The following is a 24,917-nucleotide window of genomic DNA, read 5'->3' as shown; positions in this document are numbered from 1 at the left end:
CCTTTGCTTGTGCTTGGTATTTTATTTGGGGTGGTTTGGGGGAGTGATGGAGACCACTGTGGAGTCAGGGAGGTAAATCCCGTCTCCGGTTCCTCTGGCACCAACCCCAGGCATCCTTTGTACGTGTGCACGTCAGGCGCTGCCTTCACCTTTTGCACGTGCATTGTTTTTCTAAGAGAGAAGGGAGAGCTGCTGTTTGCCGGCCTCTGTTGTGAGTTGCAAGATGCCTGGAAACTGTCTCACTCCATGTGCTAAGCTGCTTTCTTTTCATTTCCACTAGGCCGTTAAAGACACAGCAACATCCAGAGTTGTGCTGTTTGGGACCTCAGCTTTTATCCCTGAAGTCTTCTCATACTTTTTTAAAAGGTAAGAGGTACGCTCATCTCCCCGGGTAGGAATAAACAATCAAAATTGTATAAAACTTGTCAAGTACTGAACCTGGTTGGAGAGGTGGGAATAAGTTGCTTCAGGAATCTTCCTTCTAAACACGCTTCATCACAGTTAAGACAGTAGGATTGATTTAGGGCAGATGTGCAAATCCCGATGTGCACATTCCAGCAAACCTGGAATCTCGCCCAGGCCCTGTCCTCAGTTACATCTGCTCCTTGGGCATATCCCGGCACCTGCTGAGGCTCAATTCCTCGCTTCTAGAATGATGAGTGTGGATGATTTGCGGGTTCTCCCAGCTCTGATATGCTATGACTATTGCTCAAGCCTCTTTTTCCCCCTTCATTCCAAGCATGTGTTAAATTAGCTTAAGTGGCCCAGAATCAGTAGACTGCCATCCCTTTTGAGAGGCGAGGCATGGCCTGTTAGGAGGAGAGCCTGGGATCAGCCAGTATGAGAGGCCCCACTTGCAGTGAGTAGCTTAGGGCAGAAGGGAGATGCGTTGGTTTAGATATTGGGTACGGTCAGGGTACGTTGCCTGTGGCAGCTGATCAGAAGCTCTGGTGCAGGACGGTCCTCTCTTCTCCTTCGTGGGTGTTGTCTTCCTTCTCTCCCACCACACACTGGCTTCTTCATGTTGAGGGATGTGACTGCAGCCACCTCCCAGCTCTTATCCTTGCAGTGTCCTGATGAGAGAGAAGAATACAGCAAACCCTGGGGGTTTGGGGGCAGGGAATGTCTTCCACTCAGTTCACAAACTCCCAAGGAAGGATTCTGTTGGCCCAAGAGGGGTCACCTGTCTGGTGCTGAACCAGTCTGCTCTGTCCAGGTGGTAAGCTCGGAAGTCCCTGCTAGGACCACACAAGGAGCACATTCAGGAAGTAGCAGTGTCCTGGGCAGAGCCAACTGTTACTTCCCGTGGTTGATCCAGCTAGGTGGGTGTGGGGACTTCTGTTGGGTTGGGGTCTTCCTGAACCTCTCTGGCTGGCCTCAGAGTGGGGGCTTCTGGAAAAGCTGGGGTCCTGCGGTTCGTCCCCTGAGGCCTGCACAGTGGCACCCGCTGTCTGGTGAGGAGAGATGGTCCTCATTTCCCAGTGGGCCTTGGGTGCCTGGAAGGACCTCATGTCATCCCACAGCTATGATGGTGTCCAAGCTGGAGTGACCACCTTGGCTCTTCCGACTCAACCCTTTCATTTTGCATATGAAAAAACCCAAGGCTCAGAAGGGGAAAGTGACTTGCCCAAGAGCACACAGTCTGTCAGTAGCCGAGCCCCAGCCGGACCCCAGGACCCCAGGTCTCTGACTCCCAGGCTGGGCTTCTTGCACCTTCTTACCACACTCTCAAAGGTCATGGTCAGAATGTCACATCTGTCTCAGTGTAGCCCAGGGGAGAGCACAGGCTCTAGAATCTGACCTCTCACTTTTAAGAATTTGGAGATTTTTTTTTTTTTTTTTTTTTTTTTTGCGTTACGCGGGCCTCTCAATGCTGTGGCCTCTCCCGCCGCGGAGCACAGGCTCCGGACGCGCAGGCCCAGCGGCCATGGCTCACGGGCCCAGCCGCTCCGCGGCATGTGGGATCTTCCCGGACCGGGGCACGAACCCGCGTCCCCTGCATTGGCAGGCGGACTCTCAACCACTGCGCCACCAGGGAAGCCCGAATTTGGAGATTTTTGACAAGGGACTTACACGGTCTGTGGCTGCAGCCTCTTGTTCGTGTGAAGGGTATGATGATAACACAAACCTCACAGGGTCATGGGAGGATCTGATGAGCAAATGCGTGTGAAGTGCTTGACCCGGGCCTGACGTGTAGTGAGTGCTCTGCGGGTGCAGCTGCTAGTATCGCCTGTTTGTGGGGCAAGTGGGAACCAAGTCTGGGCCTGCAGCTGCTGGCAAGACAATTGGACACCATTCGAGCAGAGGGTCGACCTCTAAAAAAAGCCCTGGTACCTTGTCTCTTACAGGACCCAGTTTTTCCTGCAGTGTCCGTGGTCACTGTGGACCCTAAAGCTTTCTTGTACTATCCTTGTCATGGGACTGATGGTGCCAGTTTCTTTTAGTGTATTCCCACAGATTGGACGGGTAAGTGTCCCCCTTCGACTTCCTCTAAGAATATATATCTCTTTCTTCCCCTCGTTATCAGAGTGAAATAAATTATTCTCCAAAAAAAATCTGCGAAATTTACAAAAGTATAAAACAAAGTAACATTATTTCTGCATAATCCCATCTCCCAGGTCGCTTGTACAGTTTTGGATTCTGTGTTTCTTAACTGTATATCTGAAGCATTTTTCTGGGACGTTAAAAAAAAACCTTTGAGATATTTTAAATACTTCATAATATACTATAGCGACACCCCACCCAATGGAACTTTCCGCAGTGATGGAAATGTTTTATATCTGTGTTGTCCAGTGTGTGTAGCCGCTTATCACATGCGGCTGTTGAGCGCTTGAAACGTGGCTAGTGTGACTAAAGAACTGAAATTTTAATCTAGTTTAATCTTACGTGCTCACATGCAGCTAGTGGCTGCTGTTCTGTAGACCATGATGATCTATGGTGCGTCAGACTGCCTGGACTCAGATTCCCAGCTCTTCCATGACCCTGGTCAATCTGCTTAAACTCTCTGAGGCTTAGTTTCTATTAAAGACAGATGATGATCATAGTACCTCTGCAGAGCCTTGTTGCTGGTATCAAGGACGTTATTGATGTAGTAGATATCAATTTCTAGCATTTCTTGGCTGAACATTTCAAATGCTTGTTGCTGTCACCCCCCCCGTCCCCAAACCCCGCCAAGCAAGTCTTGGCATTTGCTGGACTTTTAAAATACCTTGTTGGTCCAAGGTGGGCATGACGTAGCTGAATGGTGGTCCTGTCCTGCCTAGGGTGGTTTGCAGAGAGAGCCCAAGGATAAGAGGGATTCTGCCAGGCCCCTACCCAGGGCACCTCCTTGGACATTACATGGGCCACAGCATTTGTTTATATTTGAAATTTTCCATAAGAAAGTTTTTAAGAAGTTAGGTTAATGTTTCTTTGTTATAGATTAGACATCACTGAAAAGGTTATATGAAATAGATGCTTTCTGAAATTGTGTTGTTTTTTTTTTTAAACTTGGCTTCTAAGGCAAGAAGACGTCTTAATGTGAATATTAAGAATTTAACTTTGTGTTTTAGATACAGTGCAGTGAGCTTGAAAAGGAAATTCAGTCTGCAACAGAAGAAACAGAACTCTTCTATAACAGAGGGGTGTAGGGGTGAGTTTTAGGTGAATTTGTTTGGTACCTGCGTGAAAACCTTCCTCCAAGGTTTCAGTTTGGACAACCCTGCCAGGAGTGTCCTGGAACCCCCAGAGGTGTCTGCACCAACAGGATGGCTTCCGATTACGCATGCCAAGACTGTTTTGAGGCTGATCATGCCTAGGGTTAAACAAGCTTGGGTGGAAGGAGAGAAACGGGGGCTGTCCTGTCTAACCCACCACATGGGGTTGCTGAGGGGATGAATGTGTGACATAAGATTCAGTTTTCTATTCGTCAGCCTGTGAAAGGATACTGTGAACTTACTAATAAACTTTTCTAAAGTTGAGTATTGGAAAACAAAGGAGAAAGGTCCACCAACGCCCACGTGCCCAAGGCACAGGCATTAAACTGATGGCCCATCTCAAGGTGTACATGTGGGGAGCCAATGAAGGCCTCCAACCCCCAAAGCAATCCTGTGTCCCTTCTCAGCTTAGTCCTGTTAGACAGCTGCCTAAAATCTTTGCCAGCTGCTGCCCAGCTGCTTCTTTCTCCTCACTGGCAGGTGACCCTGTCTCCTCCTGCACTGTGAAAGCCAAGGCTATTGGCCTCCTGGCTCCAAACCTGCTGACCTCCCTCCACACACGCCGGCCTCCCCTCCTCCGTGCAAAGTCAGCTGTGCTCTGGGCTTGAGCCCGACCCTTCCTGTTTGCTCAGGGCCTTTGCTCTGCGGCCTCCTCCGCCCCTCTGGCTCCAGCCTTCCCGCTCTCCTCCTTCTCCGTAGCATTTCAACTGCTTGAGTCACCTGCCTCATGCAAAAAGCAAAACCCCCCTTTGTAGCCGGACTTTTTCAGAGTTTTCTACCCTCACTGTTTCCACCCCCACCCTCCACTGCTGAGACTGCCGTCATCCGTGCCCCCACAGATGCTGGCCATACTGCCACTGCCCCCTGTGCGGGCCTGTCGTGGGGCTTGCTCTCCCCTGCCCAACAGGCCCACGTCCCGTGGCCCCCTGCGCTTCGCCATCTGGATGTCCACTTGAGACCATCTTCCCCTCCCAACCTCAGGGAATGGCACCACCGCGTACCAGTTTCGTCAGACAGGATCACTGGCCTCGGCCTTACTCCCCCATCGCCCCACCCCATTCAGCACTATTGGGCTGAGTCTGTTAAGTCTCTAGAACTCACCCCTCCGTGTCCACTGCCCAGCCCAACAGCATATCCCCTGCTGGTGTCGCTCATCAGTCCATCTCCAGCCCGCTCTTTGAAACCACACCTGCGTAAAAGCCTTAAATGGCTTCCCAGTACATCAGGATCAAGTCCAGATTCCTCGCCATGGCAGGCGGGAGCCTTTACCTTATTCATCTCTTGCCACTCCCTCTCCTCACTCTGGACTGACATCCAGTTCCTCAGATGTGCTGTGGTCTCTCTTCTCTGGCCTTCCCACCAGCTGTTCCCTCTGTTCTGGGCTAACTCCTCCCTGTGCTTCAGGTCTGACTTGGACGTCAATCACTCTTCTCCAGGAAGCCTTCCAGGATTCACAGAACTGAACTAGGTGCCCTTCCAATGTGCTCCCATAGTGCTCGTATCATGCCTAGCACTTGCCACACCACGTGCAATCCCGTTTGCTGAAGCTATGTGCCCATAGACTGTGCACCTTGACAGCAGGAACTGTTGTCTTGGGCATCAAGGAAGCCCCAGGATACGCAGTCAACGGTGTAGAGTAGGTACCCAAACGTATGTGTACTGGATGGAGGGCTGTTACCAACACACCCTGCCCCAAGTCATCTAAGAATGCACCTGTGGCTTTCAGTTTTCCCTAGGCCACAATGATGGTTATCTCCAAATTGGGTAAAAGATGTTTCACAACAGCCTAAAAGGACAAAATCAGTAAAAGTGATCAGTCAGCTCCATGTAGCCACAGGCTTATACTAAACAAACTTAACGAAATGTGCAACGGCTCCAAGTGGAGGTTCAGCCACTGACAGATAACTGAGTAGTAATGTGAGAGCATCTTTTCAGAGAAGGCACTTGGACCTTACAGTCAGCTCCAGGAAGTGCGGGGTGGAGGAGGGCCGGGCAGAGAGAGAAGGGCTGAGCCCGTGGTGGAAGGAACCAGACTGCCTAACTTTCAAATCGGTCTTTGGATAATTCCCCGGTGGGTTTGCAGTTGACTTTTTAAAAAGGGTTTTTTCTTTTGTTTGTTTGGGGTGGGGAGAATTAGAAAAAGAGGGCACAATTTTTCATATGCCTAAAACTGCCGAGTATCAAAATATTTCATTTTATTTCTATATCATAAACTTGTCATTTTAACAACTTTGATCATTAGCTAATAGAGTAATACAAAAAAAAACACGGGCAAAAATGATATTAGTATTCATTCTCATAAAGTGCAGATTTAATTTTCAGTTGTTGGCCTCAGTAAACATCATCTCATTTCAAATCCTCCCCTGCCCCCCACCCAAGGAGGGGCTATTTTAAAAATTTTTTCCCTAACAAATATCTAACACCAGGAATAAATGGAAGATCCAATAAAGACAAGCTTTTTTGCAAACATTTTTCTGGGTAAGATTTCTAAGGACAACAGTACTGAGTGAAAAATAACGCTTTCATAATGAATATGAATACATATAATAAGAAGAACATAATTTAGACCCCCCATGCTTATTTTGCAATTTTTAGGTCTCCAATTATGAAAAAGTTACCTAACTAAACAAAGAACGGTTATCTTCATACGTGGCCAAATTATTTTTACTGATGTTGTTTGAAGACATTCTCTGGTTTTGGCCTTTACAAGAAAATTCTCACACTCTCCCCAATTACATAAGGCTGCTGTTTCAGCCACAGAGACATTTATATTCCAAATGGGCTTTCTTCTTTTACTCTACTACATAAGGACTGGCATCTTGTTCAAAAGAATATTGCTAGCAACTGGGTTAATTAAAGAGTACTAATGGCTTAAGTTTGCCAAATGCTTACCTCTGCAACAGTATAAATGTGGATTATTAAGTTGTCTACTCCAGTATAAGATCTATGCAGAACCCTCATACTATAGGCAAAATGTTCAAAGGCTAAGGAAAAAAAATTCTTTTACAAGAAAGTGCAACTGCAGGGTCTTTTGAATGATCTTCTAGACGGTTCTGCAGAAAACCTAGTAGTTTGGCTCAAAGTCGAGTTCCTCATGAGGAATTAAAGTTCTTCCTAGAAGAATACAAAGCACGATTTCAGGCAGCTTTCTGAAAATAAACCATTAGTTTGTGGTTACACACTGAGACAAACTGGAACTTATCATCATGCTTTCCGATTTGCTGTGATTTGCAGGAGAACTTGACAGCTGTTCTGCTCCTACTCCAGGACATCAGGCTGTTTTATAATGTTATATATATAGGTGGTTACAGCACTTTGTAAACATTGAGAGTAGGCATGAAATTAATCAGATAGGAGGAAATCGGAAGTGTTTTCGTATGTGTTTCAGTGCTTTTTCAGGTCAAATTGCAATGCTTTCAAATAAATCATTAAAAATACAACATTTTCTCTGTTATTTCCAGTATTTTACACAGTTAATGGATAATCGTGGTGCTAGGGCTTTAGATCAGTTATCAGTAGTGATACATTCTGTCCCACCATCAGATTTTCAGCATTTGTTCCGCGGCTGCTAGGTGGTAGAGGAAGTTTTCTGTTGCTGGTGGAAATCGTCTTTGCTTTAGTGCCTCATAATTGAGCACTCGCTTTTCTCCATCATCCGAAACTTCTGAAAATGGAGCCAGGTTGGTGAAGATTTCTTTTGTTTTCAGGGAAATATCCTTTAATAGAACAGGAAGACACGCAATATGTTAGTATCAAAAAAATCTGAGTTCTCCAGAATTCTTCCTGCCATTCTTTTTTAAGTTTATCAGACTAACTTTATAAATTATAAAAAACGAAACATTTAAAACAACAAAAAATACATGTCATGGTTAATTTTGAGCAGCGGTGGCGGTAGGATCGGTGGGGGCGGGGTTAACCATTTTTAAAGTATGTGCAACTCAGTGGCGTCTCAAGTGCGTTCACAGTTTTGTGCAACCATCGCCACTATCCATCCCAGAACTTCTCCATCATCCCAAACCAAAACTCCATACCCATTAAACAGCAACGCCCCACTGGCCTCTCCCCAGCCCCTGGCGATGCCCATTGTGCTTTCTGACTCTCTGAATTGGTCTATTCTAGGTACTTCATATGAATGGAATCACGATATTTGTCCTTTTTGACTGGCTTATTTCACTTCACATGTTTTCAAGGTTCATATACGTGGTAGCACATGTCAGAACTTCATTCTAAGGCTGAGTAATATTCCACCACGTGTATGTACTACATGTTGTCCATTCATCCGCTGATGGACATCTGGGTTGTCTTCACCTTTTGGCCATTGTGAATAATGCTGCTGTGGGACACGGGTGCACAAATATCTATTTGAGTTCCTGCTTGCAGTTTTTGATATATACCCAGAAGTAGAATTACCAAATCTATTTTAATGCTATGTGTAACTTTTTGAGGAACTGCTATTGTTTTTAGAACAAATCTCTCCCCAAAGTCCCCTCCTGCCTGGGATGAGTGACCCAGCACCTGTCACACGGGCTTTATTCCCCTTCACTGACTGACATTCCCCTCGGGTGGCTGAGGACTCAGCAGAGCTCGCATTAAAGTCATGTCTTTCTCCTGGTTTGCTGACATCATTAACTTATTCAAACACTGTGAACCTGTACAACATGGTAGGCACTCTCATCATACATTATACTGAGTCATCTGTGTATCCCTTTTAGTCCATGAAAAACAGAAATACAAAACTCAAATTTACACATTTCACTAACATTGTTTTCCCTCTAATGTTGACAGGGTAATGGGTGGGCAATGACCATCTGTCCGGTAAGACAGTCTCAGTGTTTGGGTTCTCGGGAAAAAACCTGCCCACTCCTCCCAGCCACAGCACCGAAGAGGAAGGACAGTGCTCCTGGCGGGTCCCCGCCAAACCCTATGGCCCCTCTCACCGCTTGGCAATCACATCTTTCACTATAAACGCTTGGCTTTGGCACCAACGCCCTCTGTCCATCTCTCCCTGGAGCCTGATAACTGATTGGCTCATCTTCGCCAGGGCCAATCCTGCAGACCTCATCTCAGCAGCTGCCCACTGGCCTCTCCAGTCACTTCACTCTGTGCCCGTGAACAGCAGATAACCAGCCGCTGCCCAGCGATGCCGTTTCGAGACTCAGTCAGTGGGAAGATTAAGGCATTACCTGTATAACTTGACTGTCTGATTTCTCTGGATCTTCTGCCGACTGGACAATTAACTGACCGATTTCTTTATGTAGTTTGCCCATTGTCATGGCCTCTGGTGAGATCGAGAAGAATATGTTGTGTGAATATTTAGATGTTTACATAATGAAAAGTAATCATCTATCTGGAAACTTGAACGATCACACAGAGGGAATTTTCAAAAAGCAACTGACAACCCCCCATTTCCGTCTTATTACTACACACAAATATGGTGACACAATAGGAGGTAAGGCATGATCATGATTTATATGCTTCATGTCCAAAATAAAAATACACCACCACCAAACCAAAATTCTGATAAGAATTATTTTTCTTTCTAGACAAAACCTAATGAAATCTGACTGCCTATGGGTTGTGATTGTAAGCCAACAAACAGCCTGACTTTCCTGTCCAGGTCTTCACAGTTGAGAATTCACGTTTATCTTTCCGGCAGGGATATTGTGAAAGCAGCACTTCCTGTCAGTTCTGCAGAAGCAGCTCAACATTCACTGTGTAAAGGCCCTTAGAAACGAGCTAAGTTACATTAATTATATACACTGCTATTTTCTGCAGCCAGAAGGTTAACAGAAATTTCTCTTTGATACTCCTGAGGGACAAACTCCACTGGGATGAGCCCGTTTTATAGACTCAGAGCAGCAGAGGGCAGCAGGGAGTTGCCAGGCTTTCCAGTCCTAACGCTTCAGCAGTTTCAGTGGCCCCGGCTACAGCTAGTTTTCTATCACTCCGGCTTTACAGAAGGCAATATCCCCTAAAGACCTGATACTATATTTTGAATTTTCCACCATGAATATTTATTACATTTGTAATTTCAAAGCGAAAACAAGTTCTGGTTCTACTAATTTGAGGTTGCTAGATAAAACCTCACATTATCAGAACCTAGCTAACAAAAATCCCTAATTGGCTGGCATTCAACTGCTCCCACTTTTAGGAGAAAGATAAATGACACTACAAAAGCTGTTATCTGTAATTCCTGTCTAAAACCAATACCTCATAGTGTCCTAGGCTCAAAACGTATTTAACCCAATCTTTGCTACTCTGTGCGGCTGTAATTTAGGATAACTTACAGTTGCCAGAGATGACCCTATGACACTAGAACACCCTTTCTTGGTCATTAGCCCCAAGAATACTCTCATTCCCTGCTGCTTACTGAGACATCCTTCAAAAAGATTTTCCACACGGGAGTCATGTTCAACCCTCGTGTAGTGACAAATGTCTGCACACTCTTTGATACTCCTTCCTTTATTATAAGGTGGAGTCTAATTCTTCTCCCTTAATGACTTGCTTTAACAAATAGAATATGGAGGAAGTGATCATGTATGACTTCCTAGACTAGGTCACAGAAGGCACTGTGGTCCCCCCTCTCTTGAATTGCTCACTGTTGGGGAGACCAGCAGACGCGTGGTGAGAACACTCAAGCTGCCCTATGGAAAGGCCCATGTGGTGAGGCCTCCTGTCAACAGCCATGTGAGTCAGCTTGGAAATGGATTCTCTAGCCCCAGTTGAGCCTCATTTGACTGCAGCCCTGGCAATATCTTGATTAAAACCTCATGAGAGACCCTGAATGAGAACCTCCTAGCTAAGTCACTCATAAATTCCTGCCCACCAAAACTGTGAGATAAGTATTTGCTATTTTAAATCACTAAGTTTAGAAGTCATCTCTTATGCAGCAATAGATAACAAATACACCTTGTTTGAATATGAAACTGAAGAAACAAAACAAACAGACCATTTATCTTATTAACATATAACCGACAGCGTAAGCACTCAGATGTATCCCTAAAAGGGTCAGGTCTATTAAAATGAATGCTGTGTTCTAGAAACAGAAAAATCCCTCCAGCACAACAGGTGAAGCAGGCCTCAAAAATACAACTGCTTGGCTTACATCTTGTGTCAACAACAGAACAGAACAGAGAACTAACCTTTTGCAAGCGGGGCAATGGTAATCTCACCATCTGCCAGATTCACAAACACATCATACAGGTCAGATCTATTGCTCACCTCCGAGTCTACAAATCCAGCGACGTAACCTGCATTACAGAGAGGACCAGCGTTACTAGAGTAGGAAGAAATCACATTGTGAACATACCAAGAAAGGAGTGAGTCTAAAAGCTCATCAGCTGCTTTTCTTCTCTGCTTTATTTATCCAGGGCATTTTAGCTACATCCCGTGGCATTTATTAAGGTGACATTTTTGCCAATTGCCTGAAGAAACTCAAGCAACTCAAAATGTTCCAAAACTAGGTTTCAGTGTCAAGGAGGAAGGCTGAAGCAAAGCATCTGCTTTTCAGTCATCGTGATTTGGGTCAGGAATGACAGAGGAGGCAGCAGGCAGCAGGGATTCTCCTGACCACTGTCCCCCCAGGTCTCTGTCAACAGGAAAGTCATAGCCAAACGCTCGGGTTCCTCAGGGATAGCATGGTGGAAACAGCATCATCTTCCCCAATTTCAGATCTGATACAATAAATGCTAAAGGAATCAGGGCAACTCAAGAATGAGCAGACTTCTGGAATTGGTGTTAAGACAATGGTTCCCAGACTTTGGATTTCACACAGCAGTATGATTAAAAAAAAAAAATTTTTTTTTTTTTTTGAGGACCAATTTTTTACTTCACCAAGTGACAACATTTAAGAAACAACAGCAGCGGACTTTCCTGGCGGCGCAGTGGTTAAGAATCTACCTGCCAATGCAGGGAACACAGGTTCAAGCCCTAGTCCCTGAAAATCCCACATGCCGCGTAGCAACTAAGCCCGTGAGCCACAACTACTGAGCCCGCATGCCACAACTACTGAAGCCAGCGTGCCTAGAGCCCGTGCTCTGCAACGAGAAGCCACCTTAATGAGAAGCCCGTGCACCGCAACAAAGAGTAGCCCCTGCTCGCCGCAACTAGAGAGAAAGCCCACGTGCAGCAACAAAGACCCAACAGAGCCAAAAATAATAAATAAATAAATTTATGTATTTTTTAAACAGCAGCAGCAACAAAATCAAAAACCTGGAGCTCAAGATGGCAGCGGTGGGCTGTGTGCAGAGAGACTGCGGCCCGGCACTGCCACCTAGAGCGTGAGCCCTGCGGGCAACTTGCGAGAGCTCTGCTGTCCCACCCACAAAACGAGATCCCTATAAAACAGCCCCGACCCCGGTTTGCGGGGGAGAGCGTGGATGCACCAGCTGCGACCTCTCCATTCTTTGATCAAAGGATGAAGCTTTCCTTTGCTTCTGAAACGAAAACTCATTCTATTGGCTTGAATAGCACTGGGCAGAAGGACCCTTGCTGGAGACGGACTCCAGAGGCGGGGAAGAAGCTGAAAATGGCCGAAGCCAATTTGGATCTTCACAGAAGATACCTGTAGTCTCCTGCAGTTAGAGGTGGTGACCTGGCTGCTCCTCCCTTGATTTGCAACTGTTCGAATCTGCCCTTTGGAACTCAGGGAAAGTCATGGAGGCTGGAGTCTTGTCTACAAAAAATGGGGGACAAAAAGGCCTCCGTGCCTGGGAGGCCCATAGGGCCCCGCTCAGTTTCAATTTCTTCTTGCCAATTGGATCATAAAATCACTGAGGAAAAGCGTCTTGTCTTATATAATACGGCAACTTGCCAAGACCTCAGCATATACTAGGTGCTTAACAAATGTTTATTGCATGATGACTCGCTTCCTTGACTAATACACACCATAATTCTTCCATCATTTGGGAAATAAAGGGGCTGTAATATTGTGATATAATAAGAAATGTATATTTGGTTATCCAGGCTCCTGGCCAGAGCTCCTACAACACATGTAATTTCCTAAGTGATAAGAGTTAAAGGAGCACCTTTTGTTATAATACCTGGATTTTGTCCGCAGTTCCTGAAATAGTTCCAGAGTGTTAAAGGTGAAAGGAGGGTCTTTTATTATTTATAACAAGCCCCCTTTCAACCACACCAGAGTTTATGTTAATGAAGTGACAGAAAAAGCCCCTAAGAATGGGGGGTGCTGATGCTTCCCTGGTGGTGCAGTGGTTAAGGATCCGCCTGCCAATGCAGCGGACTCGGGTTCAATCCCTGATCTGGGAAGATCCTACATGCCGCGGAGCAACTAAGCCCGTGTGCCACAAGAACAAGCCTGCGCTCTAGAGTCTGTGCTCCACAACAAGAGAAGCCACCGCAATGAGAAGCCCGCGCACCACAACGAAGAGCAGCCCCCGCTCGCGGCAACTAGAGAAAGCCCGCGCAGCAACAAAGACCCAACACAGCCATAAATCAGTCAATCAATCAATCAATGAAATGAAATGATACTGCAGATTCCTGGAGAGGGGACACTATTCTATAAGTGTTCCTGAGCCAAGTTGCTATCCAAATGGAAAAAAATGGAACCAGATCCCAAACCCACACCCTACAAAAAATAGTAATGCCAGGCAGATTAAAGACTTAAATGGGGATGAAAAAGCTTTAAAAATTTTTACTAGAATATATAGGAGAATACCTTTCTACTGTTGGGATAGAACTTTTCTTAAACAAAATATAAAAAATAAAATCATAAAAGCCTAAAAAATCCCAACACATTAAAATTAAGATTTCTAGGGGGGCTTCCCTGGTGGCGCAGTGGTTGAGAATCTGCCTGCCAATGCAGGGGACATGGGTTTGAGCCCTGGTCTGGGAAGATCCCACATGCTGCAGAGCAACTGGGCCCGTGAGCCATAACTACTGAGCCTGCGCGTCTGGAGCCTGTGCTCCGCAGCAAGAGAGGCCGCGACAGTGAGAGGCCCGCGCACTGCGATGAAGAGTGGCCCCCGCTTGCCACAACTAGAGAAAGCCCTCGCACAGAAACGAAGACCCAACACAGCCATAAATAAATAAATAAATAAATAAATAAATAAATAAATAAATAAATAAATAAATAAATAAATAAAAGATTTCTAGGGACTTCCCTGGTGGTCTAGTGGTTAAGAATCTGCCTTCCAGTGCAGGGGACGTGGGTTCGATCCCTGACCGGGGAACTAAGATCCCATAAGCCATGAGGCATGGCCAAAAAAAAAAAAGGGTAACTTTTATGTGATGTGTATTTTACCACAATTTTTTTTGTACTTTGTAATTTTTATTGCAGTATAGTTGATTTAGAATGTTGTGTTGGTTTCAGGTGCACAATTTTTTTTTAATTAAAAAAACTTTTAAAAATTAATTTAATTTAATTAAAAAAACTTTTTAAGGGAAAAAAAAAACGGTTGCATTTACCAAAAAAAAAATGATCAGTATGCCCCTTAGGAATGCACTTAAAAAAAAAAAAATCCCCCAAAACAAACAACCCTGGTAAAGCTGAGCTTCTCATCCCCTGGGAGCCTGCTGTTTACCTGGGCACATCTGCAGGGCTTCCAGCTCATCGGCGTCCAGGTGCACGTAGGAGTGAAGTATGGTCCAGTCCTGTCGATGCCACACCAGGGCAGGCAGAGTCCTGGGGTCAAGGTGAGAACACAGATGATTGCCAGCCCACACCTGAGACTCAGCCCATCCTCTTCCCTCTTCTTCTGGGGGAGGAAACTGGCTACCAGATGCAGAGGGAGAACAAGCCCTAAACATGCCAACACCTCCTCCAGGCTTCAAAGTAAAGTAATGCAATGTTTTAAACACCGACTGTTGGGTCAGATTGGCTACAAAAAGCTCAAGGTAAAGTTTCAAAAGATCTCCATGGTGGCAAGGAAGGATGCTTCTGAAGTGTTCCTCCCAACGCCCACTCTGCAGACTGCCATGGAGGGAGCCTGAGGGTAAAATCCAAAGTGGGCCCTGCGAGCAAGAAATTTTTTTGAAGTCTCGCATTTCGTATTTAAAATTCCAGCCAAACTTGCAAACTACTTTGTGTTTGTTTTTATACAAAAGTAAGTTTTCTTAAAGAAACTTCCAATGAAACAGCTACTTCATTCAGGAAGAAGTATGTGCTGAATCGATCTGTGGTTTTGTGAGCCCCTGGTGGCCTGCTGCATATCTCAGAAGCTGTGGACACTCCAGTGTCAGAAGCATAAATGGAGAGGAAAAGGGTAATTGGGTGGGAAAATACAAGGTTTGGGAGTCAGAGCCGGGCAAAAACTCTGGTCCTGTTACCTAAGATCTAAGGCAATCACAATCATAATAACAATGATCGTCTCTAGAGTGCCCACTATGGACAAGGTCCATGCTGAGCACGATACACAAATTATTTCCAATCCTGAAACCAAGCTAACGAGGCAGGTATTATCATCTTCATTTTACGGATAAAGAAACTGAGGCGTAGAAACATTACATACACTTTATGTGGTCACAAGGCTAAGAAGTTGCCTCCCAGGACTTTAACCCAGGTCCTTCTGACTAGCAAGTCTTTCTTCTTCTCAATATCTAACCCTTAGCCTCCATCTTCTCATCTATAAACAGGGCAGTAACACTTCCTCCCAGGGTTCTTGTCATGAGTAAAGTTAATAATTTAAGGTGACTTATACAATGCCTGGCATAAGGTAAACAGCATAAATACTAGTTCCCCTGCTTTTAAAGAAGAATCTAAGTTCGATTTGGCAAGGAAAACAAAACAAACTATATTTATTATATAAATAATACAGTCTGTAATAAAATTGAATGGAAGAAACAACTTACCTAAAACAGGGGTCAGGCAACTATGGCCCATGGGTCGGCGGCCCGTCTTTGCACATAAGATTTTACTGGAACATAGCTGAGCTCATTCATTTACGTATGTACTGTCCATGGCTGCTTTTTTTTTTTGTTTGTTTTGTTTTTTTTTTTTTGCGGTACGCGGGCCTCTCACTGTCGTGGCCTCTGCCGTTGCGGAGCAGAGGCTCCGGACGCGCAGGCTCAGCGGCCATGGCTCACGGGCCCAGCCGCTCCGCGGCATGTGGGATCTTCCCGGACCGGGGCACGAACCCGCGTTCTCTGCATTGGCAGGCGGACTCTCAGCCACTGCGCCACCAGGGAAGCCCCATGGCTGCTTTTATGCAACCTGTGGCAGTTAAGGAGTCGGGACAGAGAGCGTATGGCTACAAGCCTAAGATATTTACTCTCTGGCAAGGGAAAGTTTGCAAACTCTCCGCTCTAAAATATTCATATTTCAAAATTTAAAGAAGAATCTGTTCAAATTCAGTAACCTTGAACTACTCAATCTAAACTAAAACATTACACCAAAATGGTATTTCACCCCCAACCTAACTCAGCCTGTTTATACCAGTGTGCAAAGGAACAGGGTACACAGTGACACAGAGGGCCCCAAAGTGGCTACCAACAAAGTTTACACTTTTTGGGCTTCCCTGGTGGCGCAGTGGTTGAGAGTCCACCTGCCGATGCAGGGGACACGGGTTCGTAACCCGGTCTGGGAAGTTTCCCCATGCCGCGGAGCCTGTGCTCCGCAACAGGAGAGGCCACAACAGTGAGAGGCCCACGTACCGCAAAAAAAAAAAAAAAAAAGGGTTACACTTTTTAATGATAAGAGACCATACCTGGTAAACTCCTGGACAGCTTCTATTTTGGGGTGATAGATGACAATTCTTTTCTTTAGCATCAGTGCTGTGTGTAAGATAACAGTTTCCATTCCAAACTGAGATACAATGTCTTAAAACAAAAATAATGTTACTGCATTAAACATTATACAAGGAAATCAGGTTTTTACTGGAAATTATTCTTGTATGAATGCAAAATTATTTTCAACACAATAAATCTAGGTAAATGTTATAAGTACAGAAGCACCTTATTTGGTGGATGGGCATATCAATTCATACATCTGCTCCCCAGGATGGGCGTTACAGCAGCTACACCTGCTCCCTCAAGGGACAGTATGCTGGATGCACAGATGAAGCCAGACTCACAAGAAAGTGGAATTATATGAAGGGAATCACCATCCTGGGTGTCGTGCAAACTTAAATTTTAAAAAATGTTCACTGACCCCCCCCAAACCCACATACACATCATTGCATAAGTCCTTGTGAGACAGTTGGACAAACACCTAACACCTCAACAGGGATGCTTAGAAACCGTATAAAACAGTAGGATCAAGAGTGGAGACAGGGCTTCCCCGGTGGCGCAGTGGGTAAGAATCCACCTGCCAATGCAGGGGACACAGGTTCGAGCCCTGGTCCGGGAAGATCCCACATGCCGCAGAGCAACTAAGCCCGTGAGCCACAACTACTGAGCCTGTGCTCTAGAGCCCGCGAGCCACAACTACTGAAGCCCGCATGCCTAGAGCCCATGCTCCGCAACAAGAGAAGCCACTGCAACGAGAAGCCTGCGCACCTCAACAAAGTGTAGCCCCCGCTGGCCACAACTAAAGAAAAGCCCGCACGCAGCAATGAAGATCCAACACAGTCAAAAAAAAAAAAAAGAGTGAAGACAGGTGCTGTGGGAGGATGAGAAAGAAGGCCAGCATCGCCTTTGGAGTTCCCCTCTCTTCCCTTTTAAGGACCTGATGTCTCGGTTTAGCTCTAGGCTGGAATTTCCAGCGAGGAGAGAGGGATGGGGAGTTAGAATGGGAACTCTGGGGCAGGGGCTTGAGCTCCCCAGGTGGAACAGGTCACTGCTAAGATCTAAGGGAAGGAAAATGATGGAAGTCAGTGGAGACCTTGACCCGTGAACTTTAGCTCACTGGTGAAAGTACATTTCTGTCTTAACAGCTGCAATCATATAGAAAGAAACACCGCAGAAGTCTGCTTTCCTGACAGAGTTCTAACCACATAAGGAAATGTAGAAGTTGAAATACCCTCCTGCATAGGAAACAAATATGTAGATGAAAATGTATGGAAAGATGAAATAACAGAGTCTAATGATAGATTGTCCTTGGCTTGGGGATTTTGTTGTTGCTGGGATGGACTCATCTGGGATGGGTTTTTGTTTCTTTTTTGCTTCTTCTTCTTTATTTATTTTTTACCTTTGATGGAGCCTGCAAGGTATGCCTTTCGGGCATCAAAATCCTTGCTAAGGAAAGAGCCATTTTCTTCACTCTGGCATATCCCCTTTGTGAGAACCGCGATGTAACTCTCCATCATCTTAACTGGGCTCCCATGTTTTAGGTACATTCTGTGAGAAAGGACAAAAAGCAAGCGTGCTACTAGTTAGCATGAACCACCTGGAGAAACGCACCGAGGCCAGGCATGGGTACGTTCTAAAGAATCTAAGCCAACTTGCTAATACACCTCTGAATGCCTGAATCTTTTCATGATGTGGTTACTTCTATAAATTTAATTAGAAAATCTATTAGAAAAACAAAACAACCACTTGAACAACCTTCAACAATTCTGTGAAGTCAGCTCTCTTGTTATATCTGGGGAGGCCTGCTGTGGTCCACTTAGGCAGGAGAATGAACTATGGACTTTCTGCGGCCCTGCTGTTCTCAAGAACATTGTATCCTTATCTCTTTTTATGTCTTACATTCACAACTGTTTTTGTTAGTCATAACAACTGTTTTATTGCTGGATATCCTCTGACAAGAAAGGAGTTTTATGCATGGTTCACAAAGAAGGCAGTAATTAGGTGTAGAACCTATATTTATTATCAGAGTTCTCAGAGGTAGCTGTATTTAGATAATTAAGAAATCAAACTCCTTTAAGTTTCCGATGATAAATGCACACTAGACACATTCATCAAGTTAAAACTTCCAGAAAATGCTGACAGGAAACTGGCTACATTTATAGCTCACATGTGAAATCAGCCCTTTCCCCTGAAATATCTTCCTATAAGTAAGTAAATGTAAATTCTTCTGGAGAAGCAGGACTGGGTCTACTTGAGCATTTTAGTAGCTGAAGGGATAGAAAATTGGGACGAAAATAAAATAATTGTTTAAGAAAGATCACTTGAAAACTATATTTACTGTAGACTAAGTGAGAAAAGCATGTGATTTAACTGCTTACTAAATTTTGTCAGTCATCAGTGTTCTAAAATTATTTCAATACATAAATTGGGGAAAAAAGGCAAAGAACAATGAATATGGTAAACTATCATATATATAGAACAGTCAACCCCATATACATGCTTATATATGAAGAAAATATCTCCAGTAAGATATAGAGAAGGGAAGCCCAGGAGCTGCCTTGGGGTGGGGAGTCGGTAGGTAGAATTAGAGATGGGGAAGAGGGGAAGGAAGGGACTTAGGGTTCACTGTATACTCTTCGGCATTATTTGCATTTTTTTTACGATGTGCTTACATTACCACCACCAAAACAAAGCAGGAAACCAAAAAACACCATTCAAATTATTAAATTTTTTAAAAATAAAATAAAATTTATTTTTAAAAATTAAAAATTATAGAACGGGGTCATGGATCTGGACCCAGATCCCACAGGGGGAATGAACCCCTCCATGCGGGTTTCCATGGCCACGTGAGCAGCGTACTGTGGAGGGCACCTCTCACCAGAAACGGGAGGGAGCACCTCACCACCATCAAAAAGTGTGAGTCTAGGGCTTCCCTGGTGGCACAGTGGTTGAGAGTCCGCCTGCCGATGCAAGGGACACGGGTTAGTACCCCGGTCCGGGAAGATCCCACATGCCGCGGAGCGGCTAAGCCCGTGAGCCGTGGCCGCTGAGCCTGCGCGTCCGGAGCCTGTTGCTCTGCAACAGGAGAGGCCACAACAGTGAGAGGCCCCCGCGTACCGCAAAAAAAACAAAAAACAAAGAAAAGTGTGAGTCTAACTAATACAATTTTGTAAATCAACTATACCTCAATAAAAGTAAAACAGAAAATAAAGGGAAAGTGAAAAAAAAAAACAGCGCTTGTGTGTGTGTGTGAACAGGCACACGTGCACACGGGGAGAGTGAGTGTGTGTGCACATGGGCACGTGAGCGTGGACAGGCGCTAGGGCAAGCACTCAAGTGCGGTAAGGGGGGCGGTCAGAGCGGGTGGCTGGCAATAGCTTGAGCCCTCATTTCTCTTGTAACTGTGACAGAGAAGAGAATCCGGAATGTGACAAAGCCACAGCTCTGCACAAGCAGAGACACCCTCTGGGCTTCCTCCTGGGCAGGAAGTGGGGTCTAAAGCAACCTCGCCTTCTGGGCCCCAGAACATTTCCCAGTGAATTCAGTTGAGTAACCTAACCCTGACTCAATCAAATGACATGGGAGTCCAACGTTTGTTCAAAAACAACTTTGCAGTGTTTTTAGTTCACGGCTTCTGGATGGAGCCCCTTCTAACAATAATAATCTCCCTTTGTGTCAGTGCCGCATTTGCAGAAAACTGTTTGTATTCCACAGCGAGCCATACACCTGGAACTTATCTCACTGAAAGCAAGAAGCCTTTCTTATCACAGCTGACTGCAAAAACAATAAAACATTTTGTCAAAATACAACCTAACCGAAACACTTAGGTGATAAGATTGTATCCTTGCGCTGCGTGCGCACCCATGCGTGCACGTGCACGTGGTCATACACAGAAATTGCAAATAAGACAACCATATATTAGACTTATGGTGAGAAAAACAGAAACAACTCCCCTTATCCCCCCCCAAAAAAACCCTACTTATTGGGCATAAACCTGAGGGCTGAGAGTAATACATAACACTGAGAATTATAATTCTATCTAGTAACAATATTAGAAAAAAAACAAAACCCCAAACCCTGAAAAAGTCTTGATTAAAGAAAAAGCCAATAACCCTACCGTATAAGACAGATTTCATTAATTCCACCAGATATACTTATCAAGGCAAAAAAGCAGACTGTATATTTTAGTTAAATTTTTTCAACGGCTGGGATGAAACTGAAGGTGTCTATCCTTCAGTTTAACGATTAACCAAAAAATCAGTTTCTCAGCTCCTCAGCATTCCAGCTAAGAAATATTTTCCTGTGCTTTAGCATAATTCAAAATGCCCATTAAACTTTCCCCAAATGACTCCCACACACAGACCTTGCCACAAATGAACCAGCTTACCACTTCCATCCTAAGGAAAGTTCCAGATTGGAAATGAGCAGAAGTAACAGACCAAAAGTGGCAAGTGACTCAAAGCACCCAGAAATTACAATAGTTGTGCAAACTGCCTCTTCTCCTCCCCTCTACCATTTTCCCTAATAAGAGGAGCAGTACCATGGAAGCAGAAGGCAAAGTTCCTCTTTATAAAACAGTGTCCGTAGGGCCAGTAAAGGTTAAGTTGGGGAAACAGAAGGCTGAAATATGCTTCCTCAGTGTAGAAATCTGCTGTATTACTATTGAGTAAGATCTTCATTTTTGTATATTAGCATTTAATACAGTTTTCATACAGACCTACACAATATCCTAGTGAAGGCGGCATATTTCTCTGGATTAAAATCTTTGGCGGTCAGAACAATAGAAAAATGAGTCACCTGTCCAAAACAAACAAAAAAAGTACACTCTTTAAAGACACTTTAATAGAATTAATCTTTATTACTATATCCTAACAAGCCTCTTATATAAGACATACCAGCATTAAAAAGAAAAGACCAAAAGGTACCAAGTCCTCACTTGCCTCTTTATACTTTTACGTACATATACACACATAAAAAAAATTATATATACATATATATTTAATTTTTTAGAGTTATTTCCTCAAAAACATAAAAATATTTCAAAAATATCAGAAATGTGACTTTTTATTTAAGCTCCCTACCCTCAACAAAGCAGAACTAAGAATGCTGTATCAGACCTACCACATAGTGACGGTTTTTCACTAATGAAATAGAAGGATGGAAAACAACAAAAATACGCTTCAGTAAAATTCATACAGTAAAAATCATACAGTTCCCAAAATAGTCAATTCTCTGTAAAATGCTATATAGGCTAAAGGGCATTGTTATAATAACCTTCATTTATTTATATGCCTCTATTTTATACGTATAAATTTCTGATAATCATATACCTATTATTCCCATTAATGAGTATCTTTCTGCAATTTACATTTTCTAATTACTAATCTCTGTTTTATCTTAAACCTCTTACAGTTTCTAAATTGTTGCCTTCCTGTTATTTTAAATGGAATTCCTTACATTTAAACTGGACATGCTGCATACTGTCTGGTGATTGACTATAAAATCAGCCCTGAAATTGTAAGAGAAGTCCCCACCCAGAAACCGGCCAGGAGCTCAGCCACTTCTTTCCCATATTCTTTCCTCTGAAAAAGCCACTGGCTGTGTGGGACTAGGAAAGTGCACAACAACCACATACTTACTGGTTTTCAGTCTGTCACCTGATGGCGTTCATATGAGATGACACACACACACACACAGTCTACAGAACACATGGATTTCCTCAATTATCCTTTCTATTCTTAACATATCCTTATCATCCATAAACAAATGAAAAGGTTTTCTTAACTAGGATAATTGTAACCTTTAAAATAGTTTTTAATTATAGAATAGTTAAAATTATGGAATTTTAAGTATGGAAAAATACTTCTTCCCACTTTTAATCACAGTCCAGGCTTTGAAAATACTTCTACATTTCTACTCCATCCAAGTATAACCTGGGAAAGGCTTTGCTATACCAACCCTAGGTCAGTCAAATAATATACACCAATAAATATAATGAATGAGAGTGAAATGTGAAAGAGAACATTCCCAATTAAAGTCATATATTTAATATTTTTCCAAAGCGTATTGTGAATGATGAAGTCTAAAGCTAAGGGTTATTGGAATCTTATATCACTTAAAATATTTTTTGTTTTTTGACCCTAATACAGTCATACCTTTTTCAAAACGGAAGAATCTGGAACTTCAACTGTTGTGATATAAAACCATGTTCTTCTGTACTGACCAAAGACGAAGGGATGGAGAAGTTTGTTTTCCTCTGTAAGGCAGCATTTTCTCAGCAGTAGGTTCCTTAAAGTAGCTGTCGTGGAAGGATAACACCACACCCACAGAACTTCTCCATTTGTGTCCTTTTCTACGGTGGAAAGATGGTCACTGTGAGAATGTCAAACAGCAGCAAGGAAGTGAATTGATTGGTTACTCAGAAGCACTTCGTGGAATCAGTTTTAACACCCCATTTTACAAAGCAACCCAGAGCACGTGAGAACCCCCAATTCTCACCTACCTCTCCTGGTTACATTAGCTAGCTCTCCTGATCTTGAATTTTAGGCCACCTGAGCAAAAAGCTTTTCTAACAAATCATGAATGAAAATGTAGCCTTAGAGGTTTGCTAGGGGTCTTCCCTATCTCCTCCTACACTTTACCTTTTAATCTAGTTGGAAGGATCTTTAATAAATACATAGAATGGATGGGTTTGTTGAAAACTGGAAATTAAGAAAATGGTGAAATCTCTGTCATATGCTATGTACTGACAGTATGCATTCTATATTTAAAATTTTAATAATAATGGTTAAACCGTCATATATGTAGTTTCACCAAAGTCAACACCTCAGTAACAAAATAGGAACAATTTGCTAATAATTACTCCAGGCAAAAATAGCCTAAACTTTAGAGAAACAGTAACTGAACATATAGCAGTAAAAATCCAGTTTTTGATCTACAGACTTAAAAACAAACCCTTTTATTATGGAAAATAGCAAGTATTAAAAAAAGTAGAATGGTAAAATGAGCCTCCATCACACAGCTTCAGCAGGTATCAACACCTGGCACTCCTTGGTTCATAAGGGTAAGGAGTTCCCACCCCCAATTATTTTTAAGCAAATCCCTTTTAAATTCATGTCGACATGAAAAATAAAAAAAACTGAATTGAAAATACGATAAGCCATCTTTTTCTTTGCTGTACCAGATAAAGTCAGAGTTTAATTCAGCCTTAATTCCGAGGTACCTTCAAGAAGGACTAAGATGCCTGAGGTACTTAGGTTTTGCTTTGAAACAGTTTTAAAAAATCACATTACAGATGAGCACAGGAAGCCATTCCCAGATAAACGCACTCCTTTGATACAGTGAAAATAATCAGCAACATTTCGCCGCATTTCGGCCAGTTTTGCTAGATCCAAGCAATGTGCTTGTGTACTAGGGTTTAGGGGTATATAAAAACCTCAGGGGAATACTTTTTCAAAGAACAATGGCACTCAGGGAACCGACAGAAGTTCATTCAAGCAACCCCATGCTCACCGTCGCTGTCGGATGAATGGTTGCTTCAAACACTCTGCACCAGGTTCAGGCACACACTCCAGACTGCCCAAAGATCCCAACGCACTTCCATATCCATTAATTCCTCAAAACGATTCCACCCACTGTGATTATGTAGACACCTGTGTCATATGCACGACCTCTGTCTTAGGATGCAGTTCTCCACTGGTATGAGTTGGGGTTCTGGGGCTAGACTGCAAGGGTCCCCCATCCTGGGTCTGCCACTTCCTAATGTGCGTTCTTGCACAAATGACACCCTGGGCCGCCACCTGCTGCGTAAAGTGGGCATCAAACATTACCCAGATCCCCTGGAGCCGAGGTGAGAGTCCAACGGGAAATAATCCATGGATAACGTGCAGCACCCCGGGCTGGCAGTTGGCCACCGCGTCTGGAATCGCTCGATCACATGACCGGGGCCAGCCGGGCGCCGGGCTGGCAGTCACGCGTGGCTCTCCCTCGTTCGGAGGGACCCCGGCCCTGCAGCCTCACAAACGCGCGGCCTGCAAGCTCCTCTCTGCATGACCGGCGGCTCGCCTACGCGGCTCGGTCACCTCTGTAGCCCGGGGCGTCCAGGAGGAGCTCCCTCCCAGAGCCTAGGAGGCCTCCAGGGTACCCGGCCCCGCCTCCCGGCCCGGCAGGCCCCACACAAGGCCGCGGGCGCCCGGGCCCAGGGCGGCAGGCCGGGGTCCTGCGCCGAGAAGGCCGGGCCCTGCAGCCCCTAGCCCAGGCCCAACATGGAGGGGGCCGCGCCTCCCCACCGCGGGCGGTGCCGGAGACCTCGGGAGCAGGGGCAGTCCCGGGCCCAGGCGAAGTCAGAACTGGGTGCGGGCCTGCGGGGCAGGACGCCTTTCTCCTTACCGATCAGCCCGACTCCGAGCATCAGCAAAGGGTCCGAAGCCTCAGTTGCAGCCATCTTCCGCCGCCGCAGCCGCAGAGCACCGCTCCCAGCTCTCTGCTCATAAGCTCCGCCTATCTTCCGGACCCGCCCGCCCGCAGGCCCCCGCCCCG

General features: G+C 44.7%; 2 protein-coding genes across 20 annotated transcripts in view; one reads left to right on the top strand and one right to left on the bottom strand.

The window, feature by feature from the left end:
• SFXN4 (sideroflexin 4) overlaps positions 1-10,831 on the top strand; it is a 26,283-nt gene extending 15,452 nt beyond the window's left edge. Inside the window, exons 12-15 of one of the 6 annotated variants that reach the window (XM_032608716.1) lie at positions 281-366; positions 2,349-2,466; positions 3,552-3,631; positions 8,481-10,831. In XM_032608716.1, the coding sequence (XP_032464607.1) occupies positions 281-366; positions 2,349-2,466; positions 3,552-3,629 (282 nt within the window). In that variant the 3' untranslated portion in view covers positions 3,630-3,631; positions 8,481-10,831. The other 5 variants (XM_032608714.1, XM_032608711.1, XM_032608712.1 and 2 more) reach the window with 5 other exon arrangements.
• Positions 5,871-24,917, bottom strand: DENND10 (DENN domain containing 10). 14 transcript variants are annotated; one of them, XR_004346256.1, is made up of 12 exons: positions 24,768-24,908; positions 24,209-24,386; positions 23,892-24,031; positions 22,535-22,751; positions 21,097-21,176; positions 17,779-17,927; positions 16,358-16,469; positions 14,237-14,337; positions 10,917-10,945; positions 8,879-8,973; positions 7,233-7,411; positions 5,874-6,809 (listed from the first exon to the last, which is right to left on the bottom strand). XR_004346256.1 is itself a non-coding variant. In XM_032608710.1 (12 exons), exons 6-11 carry the CDS (start codon positions 17,924-17,926, stop codon positions 7,235-7,237), a joined length of 741 nt encoding a protein of 246 aa, XP_032464601.1. In that variant the 5' UTR covers position 17,927; positions 21,097-21,176; positions 22,535-22,731; positions 23,892-24,031; positions 24,209-24,386; positions 24,768-24,908; the 3' UTR covers positions 5,874-6,809; positions 7,233-7,234. The 14 variants fall into 14 exon arrangements, 12 of the variants coding, with proteins under 12 accessions (XP_032464591.1, XP_032464593.1, XP_032464592.1 ...); XM_032608710.1 differs by having other exon boundaries at positions 10,838-10,945; positions 22,535-22,731; XM_032608700.1 differs by having other exon boundaries at positions 5,871-7,411; positions 10,838-10,945.

The sequence above is a fragment of the Phocoena sinus genome, chromosome 16, assembly GCF_008692025.1.
Source record: "Phocoena sinus isolate mPhoSin1 chromosome 16, mPhoSin1.pri, whole genome shotgun sequence".
Lineage (NCBI taxonomy): Eukaryota > Metazoa > Chordata > Mammalia > Artiodactyla > Phocoenidae > Phocoena > Phocoena sinus.
Note: the sequence above shows the minus strand (reverse complement) of the source record. Positions and strands in the feature narration are given on the sequence as shown.